General features: G+C 54.2%; 1 protein-coding gene and 1 long non-coding RNA gene across 6 annotated transcripts in view; both read right to left on the minus strand.

Annotated features, from left to right (window-relative positions):
* The window catches only part of SPTBN2 (spectrin beta, non-erythrocytic 2), a 21,996-nt gene extending 20,608 nt beyond the window's left edge, over positions 1-1,388 (minus strand). The window contains exon 1 of the mRNA XM_043518665.1: positions 1,377-1,388. Within this exon, the coding sequence (XP_043374600.1) occupies positions 1,377-1,388 (12 nt within the window). The remainder of the gene's footprint in view (positions 1-1,376) is intronic.
* An 11-nt stretch (positions 1,389-1,399) lies between these two features.
* Positions 1,400-18,632, minus strand: LOC119858262. Of its 5 annotated transcripts, none has more exons than XR_005293841.2 (4): positions 18,349-18,632; positions 5,325-5,429; positions 1,752-1,822; positions 1,400-1,586 (listed from the first exon to the last, which is right to left on the minus strand). It is a non-coding gene; the product is annotated as an uncharacterized LOC119858262 (long non-coding RNA). The 5 variants fall into 5 exon arrangements; XR_006282654.1 differs by having other exon boundaries at positions 5,321-5,429; XR_006282655.1 differs by lacking the exon at positions 18,349-18,632 and adding an exon at positions 14,285-14,609 and having other exon boundaries at positions 5,321-5,429.
* Between the last annotated feature and the right edge of the window lie 552 nt (positions 18,633-19,184).

Consider the following 19,184-nt stretch of genomic DNA (forward strand, 5'->3'; position numbering starts at 1 on the left):
ACTAAGAGGGTGGTGAAACACTGGAATGCGTTACCTAGGGAGGTGGTAGAATCTCCTTCCTTAGAGGTTTTTAAGGTCAGGCTTGACAAAGCCCTGGCTGGGATGATTTAACTGGGACTTGGTCCTGCTTTGAGCAGGGGGTTGGACTAGATGACCTTCTGGGGTCCCTTCCAACCCTGATATTCTATGATTCTATGATTCTATGATTCTATGACTACAGAGGGAAAGGAAGGGGAGGATTCATGGAATGGTGAGGGACCGCAGGGATGGGCTGTATTGGGGGGAGGATCCTGGGACAGAGAAGCTGGAGGGAGGATCCCCAGGAGGGGGAAGGAAAGCTGGGCTGGGCTGGTGAGGGAGGATCTGCAGGACGGGAGGGACAGTGGGGCTGGGCTGGGAGGATCCCCAGGACAGGAAGGGATAGTAGGGCTGGATGAGGAGGGAGGATCCCCAGGACAGGGAGGAAAGCCTAGTCCAGCCCTTCCCTGGTGTCAGGTGGCTGCCAGGAAAGCGTTGCTATGGGAGCTATCGGGCTGGAACGCAGTTAGACTGGTTTGTTTGTGCTGTTGGGGGGGGAGTGGAGGAGGCAGGGACAGACAGTGGGGTGTGTATGGGATGGATGGACAGACAGAGTCTTTGGAGCTCAGAGTCTCAGGAGGATCAGTCTGCCCCCCTGCAATGCCCCTTTCCTGTGCTGCCCCCAATTCCCCACCTGGATTTCCCCCTCCCACTACAAGGTAGCTGAGCACAGGGTGCTGGGCGGGGCTCAGCTGGGCAGGGCGCCTGCTGGCTCTGCAGGCCTGTGCTGCTCTCTTGTGGCCAATTGCAGCCCCTTCTTGTGACTGATCTTGGTGGGGGTGGATTCCACAGGAGCATTTGGGACCGGCTGAATGGGAGAGATGGAATAGAGGGGACATCTGAGAACCCCATTCTCTGCTCCCAGCAGGGTCACCCCAGGGCAGTCCAAGTCAGGGCTGGCCCTGCTTTTTGTGGGGAGGGTGGATGTGGACACACAGGCCAGCTGGCATCTCCTGTAGCTCCACAGGGAAAGCTCCACACCAGGGACAGGAGTCTGCACTCTGGACGCCTGGCCTGCAGCTTCCCCAAGGATGTCCAGAGCCTCCCAGCATGCCCAGGGCAGCAGGGCATGAGAGAGCCCTGCTTGGATTCAACTTGCTGTATCCATTGGAATTCAGACCTTTCACCCATCTCAGAGACAGGAACCAACTGTCCCCCACACTCCAAATTCCCTGCTGGAGCCACACCCGGCACCCATATTCCCTACCACTGCTACCCTATGAATTACACATCCCCTTCCAGAGCCAGTGCTGTCCTCTGCACCCAGCTCCCAGCCCAAGCGGGGGGGATGCACCCACACCACTCCACATGATGCCCCTCACCTGCCAGCGCCTTGATGCGGGAGCGCTCAAAGAGGCGTGCTGAGCTGTTCTCATTGTCCCAGTCCTCATCGGCCAGCTCCCACCGGTTGTTGATGTCGTTGTACTGCTGCTGGATCTCCAAGCTGTCGTAGTCCGTGGGGGATAGGGTGCTGCTCATGGCGCCTACCACAGGGTCTCTGCATCCACCTATGGGGGACCAGAGAGCCGTGAGTATCCTCTGACTCCCCTCTGGCTGGTTCCCCACCCCGCAGCCAACAAGTCCCCCTGCCCTGGGGCCAGATTGGAGTCAGCAGCCCCTAAGGGGAAAGGGCCCTGTATCCCAGTCCCCAACCCCAGGGGCTGTGTACCCACCTGTGTGGCCAGGGCTCTGTCTGCCAAATCCTCTGCTGAGCTACAGCATGGCCCAGGCTCCCCCTGAGAACCTGAAAGCAAAGAGGTAGCAATGTGAGCCTCCCGGCGGGGACCCCACTCCCAGCAGCACCCCAGGGGACAGTCTGCATCTGGCATCAACCCCCAGGGCTCCAGACAGGCAAGGAATGCTTCCCCCACCCTCCAGCAGGATGACCCCACACTCCCAGTGCAATCCAACCCCCTGGCACCCAGGGCAGCCCACTCCTCAATGGTCTTGCCCTGTCCACTCCCCACACAGCCTGAGCTATCAGTGCTCCTGGGCATGGGGACTGCAGCCATGTCCCTTCCCCAGGGCCACACCTACACCACCGCCTTAGGACCCACCAAAGGCAAATGGTCTCTCCTTGGTCAACTTTCTCCTGGATGGAGGCAGCCAGGTTGGGGGAAGGCCTCCTGCTGCTCCCTCCCTCACATAGAGAGAGGCGGCCAGGCCAAATTTGAGAGAGTGGTGCTGCGATTCGACACGCCAGGGTGCAATGCCCAGAGCCCAGCCCTGCAGGACAGGAGCTGCTGCTGTGGGGTTAATACGGGGCAGGCTCACTCGCCAGCCCCCACCCTTAGCCCCCTACCCTCCTGGCTGGTATTAGGGTTGCGGTGCATGGTGACAGATGCTGCTGTGGATGGGTGGTGCCCCCTTGTCCCTTTAGTATAGTACACTGACTGAATCAGGAGGCCACATCTGTCCTTGGGGCATGGCAGTAGATAGTATGGCTCACCCTCAGGCTCTGGGTACCCCAGCCATGCCCACAGAGCCAATCTCTCGCTGGGCTCATTGAAGGTCCCTTGACTGCTCTGTACTCCCAGCTACAAGGGAGGCCCCATTCCCACCTGAGCTGTGATACTCCTAACCCACTCACCACACCCATCAGCCAGGGCAAGAGGGTTTAGCACTGGACTGAGCCTGCAGGACAGGAGCAAGAGAGACTGAGCCAAAGAGCATCCAAACTTTCAAGCTGCTGATTCTGAGATGAGCAGTGACTACAGGAGGCCTGGAACTCCAGAGCCATAAGGGGGCTGTTCTCTAGCTGCTAAAGCCGACTCCTCTCCCAGACTCAGGGATAGAATCCAGGAGTCCTGTTTCCAGCCCCAAAGCCGCTGTAATCCACAAGACCCAACTCCCCTCTCAGAGCTGGGGATAGAACCCAGGAGTCTTGGCCCCCAGTCCCGGGCTCTAACCACTAGACCAACTACCTTCCTATAGCCAGGAATAAAACTCAGGAGTTCTGGCTCCCAGACAAAGCTGGGTCTGAGACCAGGGCCCTGTCACACCAGGCACTGCACAGACACAGTCCCTGCCCCAAGAGCTCATAAGCTAAATAGACAAAGTTGTGGGAGGGGAAACAGAGGTACTGAGAGGGGAAGAGACCTGTCCGAGATCAGACAGCAGGTCAACAGCAGAGGCAGGAAGAGAACCCAAGTGTCCTGACTCCCCATGCAGTGCCTTACCCACTGGACCATGCTGCTTTTGGCTAGCTCTTCCACTGGCCACAGTCTTCCAGGAAAAGCAGTGTGGGCATGACCTGTATTTCTAGGCAAGGTGACGAACCATCCAGGCTCAATGACTGCACTGTTGTGAAGCCAATTACAGGCCCAATGTTTCCCCAGCCATTCCATGTGCTCCCTCGTGCTCCAGGCTCGCAGCAGGACCCCAGGGATGGGCTGGGAGCACAGCCTGCCTGCGTCTCTATGGCAGTGGCTGTAATTGCATTAAAACAATGCAGGCTAGCCTAGCGCACGCATCCCGTCCATGTCATGCCTGGCTGGGGCTGGAATCTGGTAACAAGCAACTTCCTCTAGCCAAATGATGGCCCTTGAGACCATGGGGACCTCCTGCCCAAAGCTGAACCCTGACAACCCACTGGTCTGCGCAGTGGTGCTGGAACTAGGGCTGCTGGGAGTGCTGTCACTCCCCCTGGCTTGAAGTGGTAATAACAAAACACCAAATACAGGGTTTCCATCAGCAGCACCCCCGCTATAAAAATTGTTCCAGCACTCCTGTCTCTGCCCTGCCCCAGAGACACAGTCCTGTTCCTCGGCAAGGATGGGAGGGGGTCTAGGGGTCAGAGCAGGGGGGCTGGGAGTCAGAACTCCTGGGTCCTGTCACAGTTCTGGCAGGGGAGTGGGGTCTAATGGTTTAGAACAGGAAGGGCTGGGGTTAGGACTCCTGGCTTCTATCCCTGGCTGCGGTAGGGGAGCGTGGGCTGGTGGTGACAACCAGACCACCTGGGTTTTGCCCCAGGTCACTGTGTTTCCTTAGGCCCTCTGTGCACCTCAGTGTTCACTATCTTTCTATAAGGGATAATAACACCGGTCTACCCCCAATCACAGAGGGTTGTCGTAAATGAATGGGTACCTGCAAAGGGCTCTAAAGGGCACTGTGGCACTGAGGGGAGCCCTCGGCGTGGAGCTCCTTTGAGTTGTCCAAGCCTTGGGCTGGATTCTCTCCCTCTCCAGCCTCCACCAGTCCCTGCCCTGTTCCTTGTCTGACCTGCCCCTCCTGGTGACTGCTGACAGGGCCCATCTATCATCCCCCTTCCCCAGGACACTTGGCGCCCTTTGTTTACGCTGTTGCCGAGTTGTAGGGAGGGCATGGGCGCCATCTTGGTTCCTGTCCTGCTCTTGCTCAGAGTGATTGAGAGCTAGGCCCATGGCTGTATCAACACAGCAATGCCTGGAACTGAGCATATCCTCATCTCAGTCTGCTGAGCCTCCTAACAGAGCCGGCCGCTGAATCTCCCTGCTGGTGCCCTACGATTCCCCACCCATCCCCAAGTGCTAACAGCAGCTAAAGCAGGAAACAGCTGAGCAGATCCAGCCCTGAGTCCCAGAGGCATCCCATACCAGAACAGGGAGAGCAAAGCTCCACTCTATCCCCCCGCTCCATTGGTACCCCACATGCAGCTCTGGGCCCTTGAGCCCAAGAACTGGGGGGAATTCAGAGAGCAGTGGATCCCGGGACAGCTCCCCATATGGCTTTGTCCACTCTGGTTCTTCTTCATGGGCCCATCACCATGGTATCAGATGCCCTGTCTGCACAGACCCTAACCAAGATCAGGGCCCATCGTGCGAAGCACTGCACAGACTGAGATCAGGGCCCCATTGCGCTGAGCGCAGTACACAGCCCGGCCAAGATCAGGGCCTCATTGTGTGAGGTGCTGCACAGATACATAAAGACAATCCCTACCCCAAAGAGCTTAAAATATAAAGAGACAAGGGGTAGGAGGAGAAACAGAGGCATTGAAAGGGGAAGGGGTTAGCTCAAGGCCAAGAGAAGAGCCAGGAATAGAAACCAAGAGTCCTGACTCTCAGCCTCACCTCTCTCTAGGCCACTAGACCCAGGTCCTAGCCCAGAGCCAGGATTTAGACCCCAGCAGTTCTCACTCCCAGCCCCACTTTTCTAACTATTAGACCCCATTTCCTTCCCACAGCTGGGAATACAACCCAGGAGTCCTGACTCCCAGCCCAGTGTTCTGGCCAACATACCACACCCTATGAATGCTAAAGGCCACCTACTGCTGCTGAGCTGGGTGTCTTGCCGCAGTGCCACGTGGTCAGGATTGCTCGGCTCTGTGGTCTCTGTTCCTACAGCTGGATTCCCTTCATAGGCATCACTCTGTCCTACAGACCAAAAAGAGAGTCAGAAAAATGCTCACAAAGAATCCCTGTCCAGCCCACACATCTCTGGGGGGTGAGGGCCGGGCAATTCAGGGCCCAGGTACCCCGGGAGCTCAGTGTTAACTGCTGGTTATACACAGAGCGGGCAGCACCACCCAGTGGTTTTCAAATTGGGGTTTGCAAGCTCTCGTAAGGGTGTACGCAAGAAAAATCCTGTAATGGCAGACAACGCATTTCATTTAGTAAGACTTGACAATCTAATCAGCATTTAATCTCCTTTCAATTAAAACAGCAGCCGCATTGGTGTACATTTTCTTTCTGCTGTGTGACTCAGAATCAGAGGTTTTCAAACTGGGTGGCCCGCTGAGGTGAATCATGGGTGGAGGTGGCACTCCTTTCCCAAGCCCTGCCATGCGGGACTGGCCTGAGCTGCTTGGTGTCACCGCTCACCTCTCCAAATGTTCCTAAAGGGGTGCACCCCACAGTTGGAAAACCTCTAGAAGCTGTTGCTAAATGAAAGGCAGAAATCTGGGGGGGGGGGGGGACATGACCCCACCTGCTATCCCACACGTCACCTCTGCCTATCTTAGACCAGGTACATGGCAGACTACCTTATTTGGAAAAGGGTACACAGCCTAAAAAGTTTGAAAACCACTGATCTATAAGTAAGGTTGCCATTAGAAGACCCTGGTTTTGGTTGTTTATAACTTTGCCAAACTTCAGTTGTCCAGGCTGAAATTTCCCCATCAGGACTCTGCCTCAGACTTCTGGAAAGTTTCAGCAAAAATGGTTCAGCTATTTCCAAAGATGAAACTAGGGAAAAACTGTTTTGCCCATGTTAAAAAAAATCTTAGATCCATTTTGCTGAGAAGCTCTAGGGCGGGGGTAGTCAATAGGTAGACCATGAGCCAAATTTGGACCGCCAGATGCTTTTGAATGGACCGTGACATCTTTTTATTTATTTATTATTATCAGAATTGTTATTGTTTTTGTATTATTTTCTCTGGAGTCTGGATCTTGACAATACCTTGAAATTTTGACCTTGCCAAAAAATAATTGATTACCCCTCCTCTAGGGCCTCAGTGCATTGGAGCAGGAAGTTGAAATTTGGCAGGGGGACCACTCTGGGGTCAGGAAGATACCTTTTGTTGTTTCCATGAAGATCCACCCAAATCTGGCCTATTTATGAGCCTCAGGGGGAAAAAAAAATCAGTTTTCACATGCTAAGTAGAGACTTGTTAAAGTTTGGCAGCTAAATTTTCTAAAGATTCCACTGCGCTGAGCATGCTCCAGACCTTCACATCAGAAGTGAGAGCAGGGAAATGGTCTCTCCTGTGCTCTCAATGCTCCCCCATGCTGGAGAAGAAGGAGAATGCAGCCTCACTAGAGTGCAGAGGGGAGCAGAAAAGATGTGGGGAAGAGATGTGGGGGAGACAGGGACAGAGGGAAGATGGGGCCAGGTGGGGGGCATTGGGGTGGGACAGGGGCAGGCATCCCCACGATGGGGGAAGAGCAGAAGGGGCTGGAAACAGGAGCTACGTACAGGGAGACAGGAGTGGGAGATGACTGGGGGATTTAAGGAGCAGGATGAAAGGGACAGAATGGTCTGTAACCACTAGCGAACATCACCTACAAAACCTGGAACTGAACCCAGGAATCCTGAGTCTCTGCATTCCTCTGCTGACAGCAAATAGTCGTGAAACCCACTTGAAAAGTATGTACCTTACCCTTTCTAGAGCCTAATCCACAGAGGATAACAGCCTATTACTCCTACCTGTTATGCTGTTAGCTCAAGCGGTAGAGAATTCAGGTTGCAGCACTGCTGATGACCCAAACTGGGGGATGAGAATGGTTCCTTATGATGACATTTTTTGCCTGTGCAACCTCAGTTCGTCCCCCTGTGCATATCCATTATGAGATAGTCTTTAATTACATGATCACATACTATTTTTTCACAGGACCCCTGCTTTGTCAGTGTACAGAACAGGCATGTTCTGGACATGAATCAAGGTAGGGTAGTGAAGAAGGCTATTGTCAGACCCCTGCTTCATTTGTTGCAGAAGCTGGAAAGTGGGCAGTGAATGAGGCAGGGGACTGCAGGAAGAGAAAGGAAGGTCTGGCATGGTTAAGGCAGCTGAATTCTGTCCTATAGAATTGGACTCTGCCACAAAATTCCTGTGTGATGCTGGGCAAATCACTTACATCAAACTTTTCACAGGTGGGCACTAACTGTGTGGGCCTCATTTTCTGAGCACTCCATTTGAGATCTTGGGTTCTGATTTGCAGAAGTGCTGAGCACTCACAACTGCTACTGAAGTCAAGGAGAGCTGTGCTCTGACCATATAAAGTGCCATATAATGCTAAATTCCCTGAAACAGAAGGCCCTATGCATCTCATACTGGGCACCCAAAATTAACTGACTCTTTTGACACTTTTGGCCTTAATCTCTGTTTCCCATCTGTAAAATGGGGATAAACCACCAAGTCATCTCATAAAAATGTTGCAAAGATAAATTCATTCACATCTGTAAAGCACTAAGATAGTACAATAAGAGCAACACTGAAAAGCCCAAGGGGAAATTACTAATTCTGTATTAAGTGTGGGGTTTGAATAGTGTGCAGTGAATAATGCATAGCGCCACACCTAGTTTATGTTACTGTCCATCCTATGCATTGAATGAGGCAGGGGTCCTGTGGAAAAAAAACAACGTGTGATCATGTAATTAAAGATTGTATCATAATGCATAAACACAAGGGGGTGCAAATTAACGTTGCACTCTGAGGGCCGTATTTTAAAACCTTAACATAGTTCTTTGGATGTAGAGTTCTGGGATATAATATAATTGTTGCATTGAGGTAACTCCTAGAGATGACTGGGCTCTGGGCCCCACTATGATCGGTGATGTACAGACACATGGTAAATGAAAATGATCTGCTACAAAGACCTTACGCTCTCCTTGTCACCATAGTATCCAAGTGCCTCACAATCAATGGATCTTAGCTTTATGAGGCAGCGAAGCATCAGTCCTATTTCACAACTGAGGCAATGGACATGACGCACCCAAGGAATCAGTGGCAGTCCTAGGAATAGAATCCAGGTATCCTGCATCCCACTCAAGTGCCCTCCCCACTAAACCACCCTTCCCCACTGCATGTATATTTCTTACTGCCTAATCACACTGCATATGCACAGCCATGTTGTCAAATGCTTCATACATGCATCTACCACCACTTACACAAGCGTAGCTCCAACTGCATGATACTGGAGTATCAGCTGACAAGTATGCCCTAACAGAAAGGAAGTGGGGTCCAGTGGTTAGAGGAGAGTGGGGCCTGGAGTTGGGAATGCTGGATTCTCTCCCTGTCCCTTGAAGGAAAGTGGGATTCAGTGGGTTATATCAGGGAGGGCTGGGAGCGAGGACTCCTGGATTCTATCCTTGGCTCTGAGAGGGGAGTAGGGTCTAGAGCAGGGGTGGACAACCTACACCTGAGAAGGAGCCATAATTTACCTATGTACATTGCCAAAGAGCTACAGTAATATCTCAGCAGCCCCACATCAGCTCCCCCATGCCTATCAGCAGCCCTGATGATCAGCACCTCCCCCTCCTTCCCCATGGGGAAGGGGGAGAAGCGAGGGCATGGCAGGCTTAGGGAAAGGGGCAGGAAGGAGTGGGGGCCTTGGGGGAAGGAGTGAAGGGGCAGGGCCTGTGGCAGAGTCAGGGGCTGAGCAGTGAGCACCCTCTCCTGGCACATTGGAAAGCTGGCGCCTGTAGCTCCAGCCCCAGAGTTGGTGCCTAAGCAAGGAGCCGGATATTAACTTCTGAAGAGCCACATGCGGCTCTGGAGCCACAGGTTGGCAACCCCTGGTCTAGAGGTTAGAGAATGAGGGCAGAAAGCCAGGACTCCTGAGTGCTATTCTCAGCTATTTTACTCACTAACTCAGTGCCTCAGTTTCCCTCTAATTTCCACAACAGAAGCTGGGAGGGCACGCAGGGTTAGTGTTTGTAAAGCGATGTGCACAGCTGAGCAGGGGCACAGGATTACATGATACAAAGCCCAGAACACTCCTGGTGCCAAGTGACAGGGGCAGGGGAGGGCTGCCCAGTGCAATGGGAGGCATTAACCCAGCTCTGCAGGGTGCCAAGATGGCCAGCCAGCATGCCTTGGGTAAGACTGGGGTCACAGGGCTGCTGATCCTCTAGATGCAGAAAGACACCAGCAACATGGCACCAAATCCATGTCAAATGGCCATCACAGCTGACATGGCAGGAGTCATTGGAACACTGGCAGGAGGCCATTGGAGTCCATGGGCATCCCAGACCAACTCCCGTCTAACATCAACAGCTGCTCCCACAGAGATGGCACCCTCTACAGGGCGCATATGGGCCCGAGACAAATGACAGCCATGCAGGAGAGCCAGTGGATGGTGGCAGGTGACTGAGTGATGCCACTTTGCTGCCCAGCAGGGAGGAGGCAACTGCATGGACAGGCTTGTACAATCACAAACAAGATCACTTCAACATGAGGGCTGGATTAGTGCAACTGCACACACAAATTCCTACTGACACTAGGGGTTGGTTAGTGCCATCGGGTGTGCACGGATTCCCATTGACACAAGGATTGGGTTAGTGCAGTCACACATGCATAGTTCCCGCTCACATGAGGGGTGAGTTAGTTCAATCGCACAGACATTCTCTCTGCCATGAGTGCTGGGACTAGGGACTGGCTAGTGTGACCGCCAGCATGCAAATTACCTCCAGCACAAGGGCAGTGCATGCACAGATTTACATGAGGGCCAGGTGAGAGCGACAGCACAAACAGATTCAGTCTGGCAATTGGGGTGGGTAAAACAGATAGTGAGGTTGAGGTGACTGGGAATTGAGTGACGATCTGGAGTGATGGAGAATTTGGGGAAATTGGGGTAACAGGGATTTTGGGAGGTTGGGTAATTGGGGGATTGGAACAATGTGTATTTGGAGGATTGGAGCCATGCATATTTGGGGGTGTTTGGGATCAGAGGGGTGAAAGGGATTTAGATTGGGGGTGATGTAGATGTGGGGCAATTGGGATTTGAGGGATGTGGTGATGTGGTTTCAGGATGAGTGTATTTTGGGGGTTGGGGTGACATTAATCTTAGGGTAATAAGGGACTAGGGCAGTTTGGGATGCAACAAAGGGGATTCTGAGGACTGGTGATTTGGGATTGGTGGTAATGAGGATTTGGGGCAATTGGGTTCAGGGGTGATGTAGATTTGGGGGATTGGGCTGATGCAGATTTGGGGGTGATCCAGAATTGGGGACACAGGCAGCTGACAAGGAAACCTGGCCTGGCTGGCAGGGTGACCCCAATGTCAGGAACCCCTGAGGAGAGGGGGACCTAACTGGGAGAGCTGGGCAATGAGGAGTGGGTTAGAGGGGTGTAAGGCACAAAGGGAGGAGATGAGACAGAGTGAAAGGACTCTGAGAGCGAGTGCGGCTCTGGACTGCTTCCTCTCTCCATGAGCTGAGAGGGCTGGACCCTGGCCTACCACGAGGCCGTAGAGGGGAAACCAGGGATGGGGCATGAGGTAAAACCCAGCCACCTCCTGTGCCCAGCCTCCTCTGCGGGCCCTGGCCTAGCGAGTGTCTGGGGAGAACCCCTGGTGCTGCCCAGCTGGGCCTAGCCTCCCCAACGGGTCCCAGCCTAGCGAGTGTCTGGGAGGAACCCCTGGAGCTGCCCAGTTGGGCCCAACCTCCCCAGTGGGCCCTGGCCTAGCAAGTGTCTGAGGTGAGCCCCTGGTGCTGCCCACCTGGCTTGGTCCGGCTTCCCTCACAGGCCCTGGCCTAGCGAGTGTCTGGGGGGAATCCCCAGTGCTGCCCAGCTGGACTCAGCCTCCCACACAGGCCCTGGCCTAGCAAGCCTCTGAAGGGAGCCCCCAGCACTGCCCAGCTGGGCCCAACCTCCCCCACAGGCCTAGCCTAGCAAGCAACTGGCCGACTGTACAGGTCCCAGTGCCATATTGTGGCAGCCCCACCAGCCCACACAGAGGCCCCTTGCCAAAGGCCGGCATCTCACTGCAGATCATCCCCAGATTACACTGCTGATTGGGCATCTTATTCTTAGCTGCACAGCCCCAAGGAGGCTTATGCTCTTAAGGCCCAAGGATAAATAGCCCAACTCCCTGACAGCAGCCAGGCCACCTCCCCGATAATGGCATCCTCCCCCCACAGCCGGCGCCAATGCCAGACTGAGGTAATTACGCCAACAAGTGTTCCTGCAAAATCCAATCAGCACTGCCATTGTTGGCACTGGCACTCAGGGACCAGCCTTTCCAGAAACAAATGAGGGGAGACAGGAATTGGGCCTCCTCTGTGCTGGATAAAGAGACCTCAAGGAGGATGTTTGTAGGGGAGGAAGCATGGGCCAGTGGCTAGAGCACTGGCCTGAGAGCCAGGACTTCTAGGTTCCCCAGCTCTGGGAGAGGAGTGGGGCCTCATGGCTTAAAGCCAGGGTAGTTGGAGAAGGTCAGGACTCCTGGGTTCTATTCCAGGCTCTTCCACAGCCCTGCTGTATAGTTTTGTGGTATAAATATAGCAGTGGGCCTGTTATGCCAGGTACTGCACACTCTGTACCTCAGTTTTCCCTCCCATCCTTGGCCTAGTTAGATTTTATGTTCTTCAAGGCAGGGACTTCCACTGTGTGTCTGCTGTGCCTCACACAATGGGGGGCTTTGATCTCAGCTGGGAATGCTGTGTACTACTTTAATAGAACCGATGATCCCTCACACAGTCCTGGGATGCAACCATCTCTGGGGTGGTGCATTGCCTCACCTTGCACTGAGATGCAGCTGTCTGTGAGGTGGGTTCTTTAACCCTGAGACCAATGTCTCTTATCAGCCCCCTCATTCCCACACAATGTCCTCTCTTTGCTCCACTTCCCCCACACATTCACCTTCATCTTTAGCCATCCCTCCCCTGTGACTTTTGAACCCTCTCCCCCAGCAGGCCCAGCCCCTATTCCCCATGACCTCTGATCTCAAAACCATTGGGGTCCTCTGCTCCCTCATTTCCCAGACAGAGGGCAGGAGGGGAGGGAGTGCAAGTAGAGAGGAGATGGGTCTAACCAGACAGCTGCTCCCACTCCCCTGCAGTAGCCCAAGCCTTACCTTACCCCATCATAGGCCCTCTACTGCTGTACTGAGGCACTGGTGTCAATACTATCAAAGAAAAGCACCACCTATTCAGCTCCTACACCACTGCACAACACACACACACTCCCATCATTGCATCAAGGCACTGGAGCCAGCACTGACTCCACGGAGCGAGCATCCCTTCCTGAGCCCCCACCCTGTCCCCTGCAGTACAGTGCCCCGTAGTGCTGACCTGGGGCACTGGGGTCAGCACTGACTGTGAGAGAAAAGTACCCCCTACTGAACTCCCACTCCTCTCGCTGCAAACCACCCCAGTACTGTATTGGCTCTGCTCCCCTGGCTCTGTGACCGAAATACCATGGCTTGTATCCCTACATTCAGGAATAGGTTGGTACCACCCAGCCCAGCACCTCTAGGCTAAATTGCAAGCCTCACTATTTGCCCCATGTTCTGTGCTAACATGCCCAGATCTCCATGGTGAAGTGTGGTCACTGCATTAGCACAATGGCACCTGCACATCGCTAATGCCACCATAAAGGCTTTGAACCACTCTGTCCCAGGCAGGCCTGATAATCTAGATTCAGCACCCAAGATACTCATCCCCACCCTGGGGCTCCCTGCACTGTGGAGTTCTTCCCAACACACATTTGAATTGTACACCCAGCTTATGACACCACCACCCCAGAAGCTGGGGGGCTTGCACCCCCTGTATCAGGGATTGGAAAACTATTCAGCCCAATCAAACTATTCTTGACTTACCCCTGCCAGCCCCCTCTACACGCTGCAGACAGGGCTAACCAGATTGTTCCCTTCGCACCATTTGCATCAGTTCTTTCTGCATAAAACTCAGATCCCACTATTGACCTACTATAGCCAGCACAACCCGGACCAAATGCAGCGCAGGGCCCTACCATGTGGCACTAGCTGGCAGAGCCATCTTGCACACGCACACACACACCAAATATTTCAAAACAGGGGCTTGCAGTTCTGCCCCACAGTGCAGATTTCAGTTCCTGAGTCAGGTGGAAAAGAAAGAAAAAGAACTTGTACCCAGCAGCTCCCAGTGTTGGCAATGGCCGCCCAGTGCCGGGTCACAGCATGGCCAAAAACAAGCCCACCTGTACAGAGAAAGGCACACACCAAGACAAATAGGCAGGGATAGAGACACAAAGCTATGTATGCACACTGTGAAACACCCCAGCAGAGCTGCACACACAGCCAGCTCCACATCCACACACACATACAAACACTCACAGCCAGATATGCATGCATGCAGAGACACATACTCCCAACAAATACGGAGACAGGTCCACGCACCCAGATACACGGAGGTGCAAACACAGAGAGCTATTGCCAAACAAAGGCACCCAGAGACACACAAAGAGCCATGCACACACCAGAGGGAATCCAGCTCAATATGCGCGCACACCCGGCATCTCAGACCGGCTGCTCCCCCTGCCATTCCCCAAGGAGCATGCTGGCCTGCCTCTCCCTCCCCCACAGCCCGGCCTCGCGTCAGGCGCAGAGACCGGCTCTATCCTACATGCCCCTCACTTCCCAGGTGCCTGCATCCGGGTGCCCCCACATCCCTGCCCCACCTGGGCATCCCCGGCCCGCCTCCCTTCCCCACCCCGAAGCGCCAGGAGCAGCTGGAAACCCCTCTCCTCCTCCTGCTGCCAGGGATGCAGAGACAATAACAAGCCCCTCCATCTTCCAGGAGCCCGGCTCACCTCCCTCCGGGGGACACCCAGGGCTCCTGCCCCTCGCTCGCGTCCAGATCCCACAGCAGGGAGGCCCCCAGCACCACGCGAGCAAGCTCGGGGACCGGCGGGGAAGGGCTGGCTGTGGCTGCTGGCTGCGGTGCTGTGAGCGCGTGGATCTGCGTGTGTGAGCGCGCGTCACCCGCAATAGGGAGCCGGCAGGGAAAAAAAAATCGCAATAGCATCCTCTGGCGCCCACCGGGGCTCCCGCAGGACTCTGCCCGCCCTCCCCAGCCAGACAGCTGGTTCTGCTACGGCAGGGTCGGGGGGTTGGGGGAGAGGACAAAAGGAAGGGGCTTTTCCCAGCTGCACAATGGGTGGGAGCGGGGAGGGAAGGCTGGACATGGGGCCTAGACAGGGATGGGTAAAAACCATGTGGTGCTCATCCAGCACCCGGATGCAGCCACCTCTGGTGTGCGGTGTGGGGGACTATTTATACAGGAATCCATTGCCTGGCCCTGAGCTGCAGCTGCCCCAGGGGTAGGGAGTGGGGGCTATTTATACAGGGATCCATTGCCCCAGTACTGAGATGAAGCCACCTCTGGGCTGGGAGCAGGGCCTGTTTATACAGGAATTTTTCACCCCAGCCCTAGATGCAGCTGTTTTTTGGATGGGGAGAAGGGCTTTTTAACAATATGCAGTAGTGTAGTAATGCTATACAGCTGTTTAGGACAAGGGTGAACGGGGAGGATCCCAGGGGCAGTGATACCCTCAGTCCGTGGTATCTGTAATGATCCTAAATGGATCCTTGCTCCAGTCAACGTCCCCAAGCCCTCCCTCCCACATGGTCTCCCACTCCTACCTAAAGGCCACAGTCACAGCCAGCTCACCCCTAGCACCATAGTCTATGGTATTGACTCAGAACGCCCCCTCCTGGAGCACACAGCTCTCTGTACACCAGCAGTTCTCAAATTGTGCGTCAGGACCGCAAAGTGGGTCGCGAACCTATTTTAATGGGGTCGACAGGGCTGGCATTAGACTTAACGGTCCGAGCCAAAGCCTGAGCCCCAATGCCCAGGGCCAAAGCTCAATGGCGTCAGCCCTGGGTGTCGGGGCTCAGGTTACAGGTCCCCACCTAGGGGTGAAGCCCTTGGGCTTTGACTTTGCCCCCCATCTCACCCAGGGAGGCTGGGTTTGGGCAGGCTTACACTTTGGTCCCCTCTCCTGAGGTCGTGTAGTAATTTTTGTTGTCAGAAGGGGATGGCAGTGCAATGAAGTCTGAGCACCCCTGCATGTATTCAATGAGTGTCCTCAGCTGCACACCACAAAAGAGGGCTTAAGGTGGGTGCAAATGGCCTCCTAAGACTCTCACTCCCCTTGAAGGGAGTATCTGGTAATAGGGCTCCTAGCCCCCCACCCCAGTGTATGGATGGGGTGCAGTGCACACTGGCTATTCGCTGCATCCCCACCGCTATGGGACACAGGATAAAAGATCCCTTGCAACCGACACACCTGCAGATATTTGGAATGCAAACCTGTGTTTAATGATAACTTGCACATATCTTACATGTTAGAAGGGCTTTTCACTATAAAGCCTATTTGAAAGGACTCCTCGCTGTGGGAATTACCCACCCTAAAGGCAGCTGCACCTGAGTGCTGGGTGAGGGTATATAAACAGCCCTCACACCCCTACCCTCAGGTATCTCAATGCTAGGCATGGAATCCCTGTATAAACAGCCCTTGCACACTACCCCAGAGGTGCCTACATCTCAGAGACAGGTGAGGGATCTCTGCATAAACATCCCCCTCTGTCCCATCCCAGTGGCAGTCGCATTTTAGCACTGGGTGAAGGATCCCTGTAAAAGCCTTAATTTTGTGAATTCCACAAACCAGCTGTTTAAAAAAAAATCCCCTGTTGCTTGCAACCATCACATCCCCCATAGGTCATGAACAGAGATTGACCCCATAACTTTCTGACTTGAGCAGAGACCTTCGCCACCCGAGCTACAGGAATAATTGCTGTATGAATTAGCCTCTAGAGTAGGGCTTTACATACATTTTGCCAGTGGGTTACACAACTCCATTAGCACTTTTCCACACACCAAAGTTGTCCCGCTTTAACTACTCCATTCTAGTTGAATAGGTACAACCCCTGCTAGTGTGGATATGGTTATGATGAGTTTATCTCATCACCTGTACAGGAAGGGGAATAAGCTATCCCAGGATAAGACATCTTTATATCAGTATAGCTGCTTCCACACTTGGGGTTGTCCTGGCATAACATACGGGTAAAAATAAATTCCCTCCCCAACCAAAATAGTTATACTGGGACAAAATCCTTGTGTAGAGTAGCTCTCAGATAGCCGTAGGCTATTAGAACACTGCATGCTAGCCCTGGGTCTGGGAGGGGAGTGGGCAAAGTGTTTAGCAATTGGATAACCATGGCACATATATTTAGCACATTCGTTCTAAAAGGCGTGCAGCAGAGTGGCTCTGACACAGCTCTGAGGTGTTAGACTGTGGGCTCGACTCCCAACTCCACCTGAATTGACCTTGTGTAACCTCTCTTTTAGATTATTTGCAAAATGGAAATGGGGGGGCTAATATCTGAGTAATTAAATAGTGGGGTGGAATGTCGTCTTGGTCTGTAGTAAGGTCTGGGAAGTGCCTGGAAATATAAAAAGCAAAAAGCAAAGGGGAGATGTGAAGGCAGGAGCTTCTGGTTCCCTGCCCAGTGCACATTCCCCTTGGCTACAGGATATGCAGTGGTGCCATCTGCTGTCTCTCAAAAACGTTGGGTAGCCTGATTGCATGGACTGAGTATATATTAGAGCAGCTCTGAGGCTGCTCTCATTTACACCCCAGGCAAAGACCTCATAAGCCCCCTTAAACCCTTCTCCTGTATCTGTGTGCTGAGAGCAGGATTGAAGGGGACAACCCAGCTCTGGGGAGACCCTCCCTCATAGACCCTGCACTCAATTCTGATCCACACTTGGGGAAAGAAGGTTAGAGTGGGGCCTGGGGGTGGAAACCAGGACTCCTGGGTTTTTTTCTGGGCCAGAATCATCACACTGTCAGCAACCTGTTCAACTAATATTGTCCATAACTGGGAACGGGTGATGGGGGATGGATCACTTGATGATTACCTGTTCTGTTCATTCCCTCTGACGCATCTGGCATTGGCCACGGTTGGAAGACAGGACACTGGGCTAGATGGACCTTTGATCTGACCCAGTATGGCCATTCTTATGTTCCCCGTCCATATTCCATGGCCCGCCTCTCATTTGCGCCCCATAGTAATCCCCTACCCCTTAGGGTGAGTGCTCTTAGAGCCTGCAGTAGGTTACCTGACCTCCCTCTTGCCAATGTTCATTATGGGATACATCAGCGTCTCCCTGCTGACTAGCAACGGAGCAGCCTGTTAGCGCAGCATAACCCAACAACATCATAACCTAACATGACTGGGAGAGTTTAGGAAAGCCCGGGGCTGGAATAGCAGGGGGCTGTGGGCTGGGACTGGGGGGCTCAGCAGAGCCATGTGTGTTTGTGGGAGCCCAGGGCTGGGATTGCACCAGGGTGACTGGTCAGGACTGAGGAGCACTGGCAGAGGTGCAGGGGAGCCCAGGGCTTGGGTAACAGGGCGTTGCAGGTCAGGATTGAATGGCACCGGCAGAGCTGTGTGCAGAAAGCCCATGTAGTGAGCAACTGGAGCCAATAGTATGAGCCCCCTCATCCGCCCTGTTTTCCTGGCACCCTGGGAGCAATGAGGCAGGGAGCTCTGACCCTGCCAGCTGCAGGCAGAAACCCTGGCCCCCATCCTTCCCCAGATATATCAGATAAGTCCACTATGGTATCAAAGGCTCCACAGCCCCTCTCTCAGCACCCACTCAGGACCTGCCTTCAGACCCAGAGACCATCTCCTGGAGATACCCCACTGCATCCATCCACTTTTTCCCAGCCCCACTTGGGCATCCCCAGCCTAGCTCCCCCCCTCCCCCGCACCATGGGTAGCTGGGATCCCCCCTCCCCTCCTGCTGCCAGGGATGCAGAGACAATAGCGAGCCCCTCCATCCCCCAGGGCCCGGCTCACATACCTGGGGGGTGGCATCCAGGTCTCCTTCCTCCTCGCCGTGGGCAGATCTCACTGTGCAGGCAGCGTCTGGGTAATTGGAAGCTAGGGGGCTGCCAGTGGGGGGCTCCTTGTGAGTCTTAAGGCTGATCCGATGAGGTCCGAATCACCTGTCCCATCCCCCGTCCCTGATGGGGGTGCAAGCATCACATGTTGCGCTTGGGTGAAACCCGGCGTCCAAGGGCTCAGCCCGAACGAGCAATCCGGGGCGGCAGAACGGTCCGGCCAGGAATGGCTGGAAAAACGCCCGCCTCCCAGCCACGAGGCACAGCCATTGGGCGCCTTCCCCACATCAGTCACACACAGGGAGATGGGACTGGGAGACGATTGAGGGGGGGTTGATTGGGGGCTGGGCTGCCCTATCTCACCCAGGGGATCAGAGCACAGAATGGGGAACCCCCTCCCCATATCTAGGAAATGGGCCCGATCCTGCTCTCATTAACCGTGGTGTAAATCCAGAGTTGCCCAATCAGATGAGGACAGGATCCTGAGCTGGAGATTAATCCAGAGTGAGTCCTGATCAGGTTTACACAAGCACCATGGCACAGTCAGGCCTCATCAGTTGGGTGTGAGGGGTTTGACCTGCCAGGGGCTGAGTGTGGGGCACCTCCCCAGGAGCAGTGCTCACATCCCATAGTGCCAGAAGCAGGGTTTGGCCAAAGAGATCCAGTTTGCATCCTTGCAATCCAGCTCCCTGGTGCTTAAGGGCATAATAGCGAGTGCAGTGCAGCAAGCTGGGACTCAGAGCTCATGGGTTTTCTTCCCACATCTGTCACTCACCTTGGTCGAGTCTCCACTCTC

The sequence above is a fragment of the Dermochelys coriacea genome, chromosome 7 (assembly GCF_009764565.3).
Source record: "Dermochelys coriacea isolate rDerCor1 chromosome 7, rDerCor1.pri.v4, whole genome shotgun sequence".
Classification (NCBI taxonomy): Eukaryota; Metazoa; Chordata; order Testudines; family Dermochelyidae; genus Dermochelys; species Dermochelys coriacea.